Source organism: Frieseomelitta varia, unplaced genomic scaffold (assembly GCF_011392965.1).
Source record: "Frieseomelitta varia isolate USP_RPSP 00005682 unplaced genomic scaffold, Fvar_1.2 scaffold_895, whole genome shotgun sequence".
Taxonomy (NCBI): Eukaryota; Metazoa; Arthropoda; class Insecta; order Hymenoptera; family Apidae; genus Frieseomelitta; species Frieseomelitta varia.
Window position 1 is genome coordinate 41913 of NW_025110695.1, and position 11509 is coordinate 53421.

General features: G+C 35.9%; 1 protein-coding gene across 1 annotated transcript in view; it reads left to right on the forward strand.

The window, feature by feature from the left end:
• Positions 1-9395, forward strand: part of LOC122537231 (cysteine-rich venom protein Cau1-like) — a 26999-nt gene extending 17604 nt beyond the window's left edge. The window contains exons 3-4 of the mRNA XM_043670258.1: positions 536-1145; positions 9114-9395. Coding sequence (XP_043526193.1) covers positions 536-794 — 259 coding nt within the window. The 3' untranslated portion in view covers positions 795-1145; positions 9114-9395. The remainder of the gene's footprint in view (positions 1-535; positions 1146-9113) is intronic.
• Positions 9396-11509: the final 2114 nt, after the last annotated feature.

Below are 11509 nucleotides of genomic sequence, written 5' to 3' on the forward strand. Positions count from 1 at the left end.
TTATAAATTCATTATTATCTATTCACTAATAACTATTCAATAATATCACATTATATAATAATTTATTTACTTATAAAGATATTAGTTACAATTTGTTTAAAAATGAAAAGTTAACGTAGAAATGTAAATACTGAAACAGCCAGCTTGATTTCTTTCTTTTTCTCTTGGAGAATGGACTTGGGCCACTTTCACAATAAAAATTTTTATCATTCTATTAACCAGCTAATTTTTCGTGCAATGACTTAGTGATTATAAATATATTGTTTATAAATTCATTCTATTCACTAATAACTATTCAATAATATTACATTATATAATAATTTATTTCTTTATAAAGATATTAGTTACAATTTGTTTAAACATGAAAAGTTAACGTAGAAATGTAAATACTGAAACAGCCAGCATGATTTCCTTCTTTTTTTCTTGGAAAACGGACTCGGGCCGTCTTCGAGATAAACGGCACGAGTCCTCGTCAAACGAACTGCCGTTACAATTTCTTTTCTAATTGGCCTCCGCCAATCGTTTCGTCTTGCAGCGGCAACTACAAGGGTCGCCTGGGCCATCCGTACGTGCCGGGGAAGCCGTGCAGCATGTGCAAGGACCACTGTTCGCGCAACAACAAACTGTGCACGAACGCGTGCTACTACACGGATCTCTGGTCGAACTGCGCGGAACTGGCCAGGACGTTTCGTTCCTGGGTCTGCGAGACGAACACGAACGAGGGCCGGGAGCGGCGGAAGTTCTGCGGCGCCACGTGCAACTGCAACGACAAGATCTACTACCACCACGGGTAGTGAACGATGAAAACACCACGCCACGGCTACGCGTGGCCTTCTTCCACCCTTTCCTTCGCATCGGTTAAAGGTTTGAAACGATCCTGAAAACGTTGTCGCGCTACGCCTCACAACGGGGGTGAAGGGCGAATCGCGGTCGAGGTACGAAATTATTTTCAAGCCAAGTTGAAAAAGATTCTCGAAAAGATGCTGGCTTCGATAGATGACCCGGATCACCTCGGATCGGTCGCCTCGTGCTTCGTCCTCGTAGCGCGACGAATCCTGCCGTGCGCCGTGCAGATTCATCGCGGGACAAAGGGAAATTGAAAATTCTTCGACGAGAGGAAAAAGAGAGAGAGAGAGAGAGTGTGTGTGTGTGTGTGTGTGTGCGCGCGCGTGTGTGTGTGAGAGAGAGAGAGAGAGAGAGCGGAGAGAAAATTAGCAGAAAGTTCTCTGTTTGAGGGAACGAAAGGTTGAGTTTCAGCGAGACTGTCTCGGCTCGGTGTCGACTGGATCGTAGATTTTTTGAGGCCCGTTTCTACCATATCGAAGCACGTATCGATATTATTTTATCAATATTTCGTAATTGTTCTTTAACACGAGCGAGGTTTCTTCCAGCATTCTATCAGTCAGAAGCACGTATCGATATTCGTTTATCAATATTTCGTAATTGTTCTTTTAAAATGAGCGAGTTTTCTTCTAGCCTCCTTGGCAGAGATGTTTTTTTTATAAAATAAGGTTACTTTCGTGATGAACGTTGAATTTTTCTTCTTCGGGACTGGATCCATTTCCAATTTTCTAATGTAGAACGACTCCTTAAAATTTGCTGCACCATCTTTTTTTTTCAAAGGCTTTATTCGTTTTTGAACGTTAGAGTTAAATATCAATATCTCTGGAATTTTTGTCTTGAACTGCAAAAATTCAAACGTCTCTGACAACATTGGAAAATTTGTTCACAACTAAATCCATCATACTGTTGAAGATTGAAATTTCCTTTTTACAATGATTCATTGAAACTTTCTATACGATCCTTTCTCAGAGAATTTATTAATCTTCGAACATTGGAATTAAACGGAGAAATGTCAAGATTTTTGGAATATTTGTCTTGAATTGTAAAAATTCCAACATCTCTGAAAACATTGAAAACTTTGTTCACGGCTAAATCGATTATAACGTTGAAGATTGAAACTTACTCCTAACAACGATTCATTGAAATTTGTTGCAAAATTTCATCTCCGAACATTAGAGTTGAACGACGAAACGTCAGAGTTTCTCGAATTCTCCCTTGAATCAAATTCAAACACCTTCGAGAGCGTTGGGAAAATGTTTTTCACGACTGAATCCATCACGGTGTCGAAGATTGAAATTTTCTCATCAGAATGATCCATTAGAGTCCGCGCTCCGCTCGACTGCACCGTCATTTGAAAAAATTAACTCCGCGACACTTCCTCTTTTACGAAAATCGCTTTAAATCGTCATAAAATTATCTTGTCATTTTTATTAACGACATATTTCTATATTAATATTTATCATTGTACTATATAATTTTATATTGTATCCTATTATATACTGGATATATAAAGCTTGCTGCACGATTATATCAATCTCTAAATATTAGAATTAAACAACGAAACGTGAGTGTCACGAATTTTCCCCTTGAATCGCAAAAATTCGAACACCTCCGAGAGCGTTGGGAAAATCTTTTTCACGACTGAATCCATCACAGTGTCGAAGATTGAAATTTTCTCTTCAGAATGATCCATTAGAGTCCGCGCTCCGCTCGACTGCACCGTCATTTGAAAAAATTAACTCCGCGACACTTCCTCTTTTACGAAAATCGCTTTAAATCGTCATAAAATTATCTTGTCATTTTTATTAACGACATATTTCTATATTAATATTTATCATTGTACTATATAATTTTATATTGTATCCTATTATATACTGGATATATAAAGCTTGCTGCACGATTATATCAATCTCTAAATATTAGAATGAAACAACGAAACGTGAGTGTCACGAATTTTCCCCTTGAATCGCAAAAATTCGAACACCTCCGAGAGCATTGGGAAAATCTTTTTCACGACTGAATCCATCACAGTGTCGAAGATTGAAATTTTCTCTTCAGAATGATCCATTAGAGTCCGCGCTCCGCTCGACTGCACCGTCATTTGAAAAAATTAACTCCGCGACCGTGGCAGCGAGGTTCGCGCGAGCCCCCGCGCTCGATTCGTTGGCAACGAATTGTCAAAGAACTCGTTCGGCCCCGATCCGGCGTTCGCTCCGTTGGAAAGCGAAGATTAAACAAAAAATTTTACACCGCGATCCAGCAATTGGCTCCATAGAAGGAACTCTCTCAATCTTACGATCGATCCAAATTGAATGGACGCTTCCGTCTCCTTTCTCATCTCCTTTTCATTCGATTCTCTTCCACCGACGCGACGGCCATCGCGGCTGAATCCTCCGGCTGGGAATGAAAAGTACGCCGACGCGTTGAACGCTCGATTTCTTTCGTTACAGCGATCGACATTACGTTACGATCGAAATTACATAATGAAACACTGTCGATACGTGCTTCGACTCTGTTCGCGCACCGCTCGTCGACAGTATAAATGGGCCTTTTGTACGTCGTCCTCTATTGATTGCTAAGAATTTCTGTTTCAAATGACGGAAATAATATGTAGGTTGGTCGCGTTTTCCATATTTGGTGTGTGATTAATCAATACACGATACGCGTTAATTAAGACGAATCTTTTTTACTGAATCCACGCAGTGACATAGTTAATCGGACTATCCTCGTAAGTTTCTTTTCACGTAGGTGTTTAGAAAATATTTATTATCCGATCAACTAATTGTTAACAGTTGATTCGACTCGTTGAACACTTCCTTTTAGATCAGTGGTTCCCAACTAAGCGTCCTTCTGACATATGATTCCCCAAAATTATTCAAAAAGTGACTGTTCGACGCTTAAAAAGTCATTAACTTTAAACTCTAAACAAAGAAAGAAAAAAGATTCTTTCCTTCGCCCTAGAAAATCACCACGGTTGAGAACCACGGTTTTAGATGTTCCGCAAAAATTTGTCGATGTGTAATATGTCTGCTGTCCACGCGCACGTGTATTCGTAGATTTTCTGATTTTTCACGTTCATTTCAATATTATTCGGCCAGCGCGCGGAATAATATTGGCGAGGAACAATTTCTGCGTAACAAATGTCGCCATGGCGACGAAAGCGTAGCACAAAGGCGACTCGGTAACTCCGTTAGCTTGCGAAATAAATATTTCAGAACGATGTTTCGTTTGTCCGCGAAACGGTGAAACTGTGGAACAACGTAGGACGGCCGCGCAATGAAAAAGCAGATGAGAAAAGGTAAATTGAACTCGATGAACTTGTTCCGGGGCGCGCTCGAGCCTGTTTAACCGTGAACATTCCTCGAGTTTAATATATCGTATTGAACATTCCTGTTACGGCCTGGATACCCGCCAAGGTGCCAAAGATACTGCGAGTCATAAGCGCGGCTCGAAGCCTGCGACTTGAGATTAAATTCCGAAATGTAAATTCGCTCGATAATTCCGCTCGATCTGGCAACATTGGTAGCAACTTTGCACTTCGACTCTAAACAGCAAGATCGGTAAATTTGGTCGATAATTGTCGACAGTGTAATAATTAGTCGGTCGATAATTTTTGACGATCTGTTCTAAACACGTTGGGAATTTTATTTTTTCTGTGTAGTTCAATTCATTTAATAATTGAAGATCGAGCAGATTAAATTCTAAAACGTAAATTCGCTCGATAATTTCGTAAATTTGGTATATTGGTAGCAACTTTACACTCGACTCTAATAGTAAGATCGATAATTGGTGAATTAATTGGTAAATAATTTTTAACAATTTGTTCTAAATACGTTGAGATTTACTTTTTTTTTTTTTTTTGCCTGTGTAGTTTAATTCATTGAAGATCGAGCAGATTAAATTTTAAAACGTAAATTCGCTCGATAATTTCGTCAATTTAGTATATTGGTAGCAACTTTACACTCGACTCTAATAGCAAGATCGATAATTGGTGAATTAATTGGTAAATAATTTTTAACAATCTGTTCTAAATACGTTGAGATTTTTTTTTTTGCCTGTGTAGTTTAATTCATTGAAGATCGAGCAGATTAAATTCTAAAACGTAAATTCGCTCGATAATTTCGTAAATTTGGTATATTGGTAGCAACTTTACACTCGACTCTAATAGCAAGATCGATAATTGGTGAATTAGTCAGTAGTTGGTAAATAATTTTTAACAATCTGTTCTAAACAGGTTGACAATTTTATTTTCCCTGTGTAATTTAATTCATTAGAGATTAAGCAACAATTTATTATAATACGAAATTAAATTCCAGAGTGTAAATTCGCTCGATAATTTCGTCAATTTGGTACAATGGTAGCAACTTTACACTCGACTCTAATAATAATTGGTAAACTAGTAAATAATTTTCTTGGTAAATAAGTTTCAACGATCACACATTGTGATTCATATTGGAGAATTATTTTCCCTGTAAATTTGTGGCTACCACGTTAAAGACCATTTTATCACAACGAAATTAAATTCTCGATAATTTCATCAATCTGATATATTAGATTTAACTGTAATAACACGATTGGTAAATTTTAATAATTTCCAACGATCTGTGTTGTGATTCAAAATAATTGTTAGAGAATTGTCTTCTCTACGTAATTTTCGTGACTGAATTCGTTTCGAAGTATCGAATTCAAGAGTATTTTAAATTTTATTGTAGGATGTAAGTGGAAGACACAAGTATCATAGTGGTATTTATTACAATAATAATTTATAGTTTCAACATTGATGATATAAATTGATCGATAGAATAAGAATCGTTTGTCTCTTTAATGTGTTAATATTGAAATTAAATTCGTTTGACAATTTCATTTAATTTGATATATATTGCTGGTATCTTTGCAGCGAAAGGAGTCTAACAACGTTATTAAAATTATAATAATCTTATTAAATTAATAAACAAAAATATAATAATTTAAATTATAATTTTATAATAATTTTAAAATTATAATAATTTTATAATATTTTTAAATTATAATAATTTTATAATAATTTTAAATTATAATAATTTTATAATATTTTTAAATTATAATAATTTTATAATAATTTCAAAATTATAATAATTTTATCCGTCGCTAGTAGCTTTGCAAAACTAAGAAAAGATTCGCAACCAAGCCTTTCTTTAATCAGGATCAAATCATTTTACCCAAAAACAGAAAAAATCTGAATGTAAATAAGTGCTAAAGTATTCAATCATTATTTATCGATGTTTGTGCATTAACGCTTTAAGTGTGCTCGCTGAAATTATCACACAGATTGATTGAAGTTTGATACCGAGTGAGGAGTATCAAGAATGCATATTTTACTCCAATACTCTTTATCCTCCTTTAACCTCTGACATGAAATACCATCTTCTAGAACCACCGACATAAAATTGAAACGTAAAATTTCCAGTAGAGAATTAAAGTAAGAAAAAAAGAAAAGAAAAAAAAAACTAGAAGCTTTTATTTATTGTTAATTTTTTATTAATTCGAAATTACTCGCCAATTATGCTTCGACACAAGCTAAACCACTCAAAGGGTGAATTTATTCTCGTCCCCAAGCAGAATTTCTTTCCTTTTTCTCCAAACTTGACCCGCCCTGGGACACGATTCTCTCGCAAATGTCGCGGCTCTCTGCTCGCGATCGAAAGACAATTTCCCTTCGCTCCGCGATCATTCTCGGCCAACGTGGTCCCGAGGAAATTCACTCGATTTTCTCGCGAAAACGTCCTCTCTGCGTCGCGTGAAACCACGAGAGAAGGCCATATAAGGGGGAGGCGAGGCCACCGAGGGGACGCCGCTCTGAAACCTTCCCCTGTGGAGGAATGGACGCGGTATAAAATCGAATTCAACCCGTCTGCCACCCGACTCTGCCGCGAAAACGGCCATGTCGAATCGAGAGCGAAATCCTTTTGATATTTGTAAACGATAAGAGTGTCTATACGCGCGTGTATGGACGTGCATGGACGGTGTGTAAATATGCAGTGTGTAGGTGAGCGAGAAACTACGTAGCATGGAGAGGGGTTGATCCGTGTTTCTCCGTGCTGTATTTAGATCGTCGTTTGATTCCAGGGACGTTCGCCGAGAGGCTGTCGATAAAAGTTGCTCGTTTCCCAGCGCTTTCGCTTTTGAGCGAGAAAAGAGAAAAGAATTCTCGAGGGAGGGTGGTTTCGACAGAATGGAAACGGATATGAATATATATATATATCAACTACGATGGGACAATTTTCGCCAGCCACTGGTGGTCTGAACAAAATGGTCAAAATGATTGACAATTTGTATAATTTGGAATACGAAATTTCCAAATTATGGGAATTTTGTATATTTTTAGATGCTCGAGTGATTTTTTAACAAAAAATATATATATATATTTTTCTGTATTTTTTTTATGTGTTGTATTATTATTATTATTATTATTATTATTATTTTTCCTACACTTTGCACTCTAATTTCTTTGGTACATTAATACATTAATACTATACTTTCAGTCGGTAGTTCAGTTGTTTTTCAATCACTTTCGAATCGATTTCAATCTGTTCGTTACGGTACTGTTTAAATTGGAATTATTATCAAAACATGGAATTATTGTTATTTCGAACAGCATCGAAGGATCTTTAAAATTTTCACACGAACGTGACAATATTGCGAATGTGACAAACAGTAATCGACGATACTTTGTTATTATATTATTAATATATATTATTTATATATATATTATTATATTATTAATATATATTTATTTATATTAATATATATTATTTTGTTATATTAACATTATTAATAATTAAATTATTATTATTAACAAACGTTCGCGGAAAGTTATTAATTGTCAAAGATTTACCATTTGTTTAAAAAGTCAATGAAACATTGATCGCCGAATGACAAAAGAAGCAACGCTGTTCAATTCGGATCACTTCGCAAATCAGAAAGTAAATTTTTCTCCTTCGTCTTCTCGATCGACTGGCAAAGTCTGTCGTCGAGATAATTATGATGTTTTCCAGAAAAAAAAAAAAAAAAAAAAAAAAAAAGAAAAAAAAAAAAAAAAAAAAAAAAACAGGGAAAGCGAAAGAGGGGAAAAAAGAAACGACAAAATCTAATCGTGATACAATTCGACGCTGGTCTAAATCATATTTCATAAAAGAATAGAATACAGCAATACTCGAGACAAATCACCAACGTGTCAATTACAAACACGTGAACAATTCGTACAATACTCGAATTCAGGAACAACATGATCGAATACATTTCTCGAGAGGTGAGCCGATTTTTATCGACGACCTCGCGCGTCGCCTAAACGTGGGACTAAAAAACAATGTATAAACAATAACCGGAACCCTCTTAATCATAAACGTGTTTAGCGATGTAAGTTACACGATAGTCAGTGTATACACAGGATCATAGTCAGTGTATACACCGTGTGTCTCGTAATATTCTCCAATGAATGTTGAAACGAATGTTTAATTCATTAAAAATATTTTGCAATAAAGGTACAATGAAAAAAAAGGCTATTTCATGGTATTATTATTGTTCATGCTCTGTTATTTCGTACTGTTATGTAATTTTATATACTACTTTTGTATAATTTCATTTTATTTAATTGAATATAATTGTAGTTATATTTTAAATACATTTCATACGTTACATGTGAAGTTATATTATAAATTTTAATCTCTTTAATTTCTAATTTTTCGTTCAAGCAGCGCCCAAGTTTTCTAGAGATTTGACAAAGGCGCGCTTGCTTCTCACCCTCCAACACTCAACATTGAAATTTCAACAAAAGAATTTTATCGTTTTATCGTTAGAAACGATACTTAAATTATTTAATTTCTCCCGATACTATTTATAATTGTAAGAATAAAAAAAGAAACAAAAAAAAAAAAAAGACGCGAGTAGAGTGCTAGTTTCTCGTTTACCCAGTGAGATTAAACATCCGACACAAAAGCTTTCTTTACAAAACGGGAGCGCGTTTCTCACTTCGCAGCTAGCCGTCTAATTATTCAAAATTCCCTTTCGCCTTGATCGTTTTTAAAATCATTTCTGCAAACAGAGACGCCGTTGATGAACGCAGCCGGCGTTGGTGTTTGAATGAAAGCTCTCTGACAGTTGAAACAGAGGTGCACAGAGTAACTCGCGACACTTTCTTTCTTTAATTTTCTTTTCTTTTTCTTTTTCTTTTTTAAAGAAATGGGAAACACGTGGAAATGAAAGGAGCGTGAAAAGTGACGACAAAGAGAGAGAAAGTGTAGTTCGTAAAGTAATTGACGTAATAATTAAGAAGAAATATACGCGGACACAGCCGAGACGTACGTAAAATGTGTGTGTGTGTGTGTGTGTGTGTGTGTGTGGACAACAGGAGACATCGGGGTTAATTGGATCGACGATTAGACGAGAGGTTGATTAATGTTACACGTAACACGATGTAATGCGAGGCGTTCTCAGTTGCGCCAACCACCCTCGATCGATTGTAAAAGCTGTCATACTTCGTTCACTTACCGAAAATAAAGGCCCTGTAAATATTACCATGCTTGTGGCAAGTTATTCCCCGCGTCGTGTTTGTCAATGTTAAAAAGAAAAAAAAAAAAAAAAAAAGCAACACTTCTCGACATTTGTAAAGAAATATCGAGCATTTCTTTTTCTTCTCTTTTCTTTTTTTTTAACATCGACGAACAAATTTTCTTTCTTCACGTTTCTCAAGTAAGTTTGCGTTTGTCGTGTGTGTGTGTGTGTATGTGTGTGTTGAGACAATGCGACGTAAGAACACTTTTCAGACAGAACCTAGAAGAAAAGCCCCGTAACTTTCGCCGATCCCTGATTTATACGAGACAACGAACGACAAAGAGAAGAAACCAGAGAAAGTGCTCTGTTATTAAAAGAAGAAAAAAGAAAAAAAAAAAAAAGAAAAAGGAACCTTTTCACTATCCTTTCAGCGACGTAACTTTCGGCAAAAAATTAAACTACTGCCGTGGCAGCGGCGTTTGCCTCGAAACTTTTTTAATAAATAGCAAATTTCTCGCCCGACCTCCGTCCACTTCGTCCCGATCCCTTTCATTTGCATTTTTCTCTTTTTTAGCCAGTAATGACAGAGCGACCGCTGCAAATGATTCTGTCATCACACGTGAAACTCGTTAATTCTGAGGATAATTGTTAATCTCGTCGAAAATTTTCAGTTTAGTTTTACACAACTCTTTTATCCGAATTTTTGTTTCAATGTAACATTATCATCAAGCGTTGTATCGCTCTGTGGCTAAATAAAAATGTCTATCGACGGTTAATAATGATTTAATAACGATTGACAATGATTTCCCAATTAGCTTGTTGGATAACTCGTTGTTCGAATGTTTCAAGACGACTGAGAAATATTTATGTTTAGTGGTTATCGAGTACCGATACGAACTGCGAGCCAACATTCTCTAAATTCAGAAGAAAATAAATGATAATTTAAAATTTAGTTCCACGATACAAACATTTTCTCTGTTTCGGGAATTTTTTTAAACATGCACTTTCTAAAAAAAAAAAAAAACCTTTCTCTGGTATCGTTCTCGTGTAAAAAGTAGCATTTAAAACTTAACTACGCGAATCGTCGATACAACAACGAGGACACTCGCGCGTCTGTTAAACGCGTTTGGCTATCAGTGGCGCTTTTAATCCACGATACAGTCTTTCGCATCGTGCAATAAACATTACTGGATCTCGTTTTGTCTAGAAAAAAAAAAAAAGTAACAGTCATTTCCAAGAGTTTCCAACAATTCTCTCTCTTTTTTCCCTTTTTTTTTTTTTTTTTTTTCTCCCCCCGATCGAAAACCGAACGATTTATCCAGTTTGAAATCCGCTTTAACCGGCCTGGCCCGTAAGGAATAAATAGCCGGGGCGATTAAGCACGTCGCGGAGATAACATCCGGCGTATTAATTACCGACCGAGCCCTCCGTAACACTCACAATTAATCTGATTTATTGATAAAGTTGCGCCGGCCGCAATCTCTCCCGTAGCTCGCGCCTTTCGCGTATATCGAGGCGATATCGGCGACGTTTTCCAACTTCGAACCAACTTGGCCACGTTTTTTGTGAAGTTGGTTTTCGAACTGAGTAGTATTAATAAGACCGGGCACGATTTATTCGCGTAGTCGCGCAACGCCTGTAAAATTTCACAGGCGTTGCGCGATGTTTCAATTTACGGTGAACAGAACCTACGAGTTGGTAAATTGTTTGAAAATTGTACAGGGGAGTGGAAGATACTTTGTTTACATTGTGTTGTTCATTGAGTTAACAACCAGCGAATTTGAATTGAAATAAAATAAAATGTTACGATGTTATGAAGTCATTTGGAGTGTGATAATTGTGTTTGAAAGTGTTTGAACACTTATATTTTAGTATTACTTCGAAAGTAGAGAAAGATTAAAGTTTTATTCGTGATATTGTAATTTTTTGAGTTAAACAGTTAAATTAGTTGTCTATGAAATATTACGTCATTTTAATTTGGAGTATAATTGTGTTTGAAAGTGTTTGAACTTACATTTTAATATTACCTCAAAAGTAGAAAAAGATTAAAGTTTTATTCGTGATATTGTAATTTTTTGAGTTAAACAGTTAAATTAGTTGTCTATGAAATATTACGTCATTTTAATTTGGAGTATAA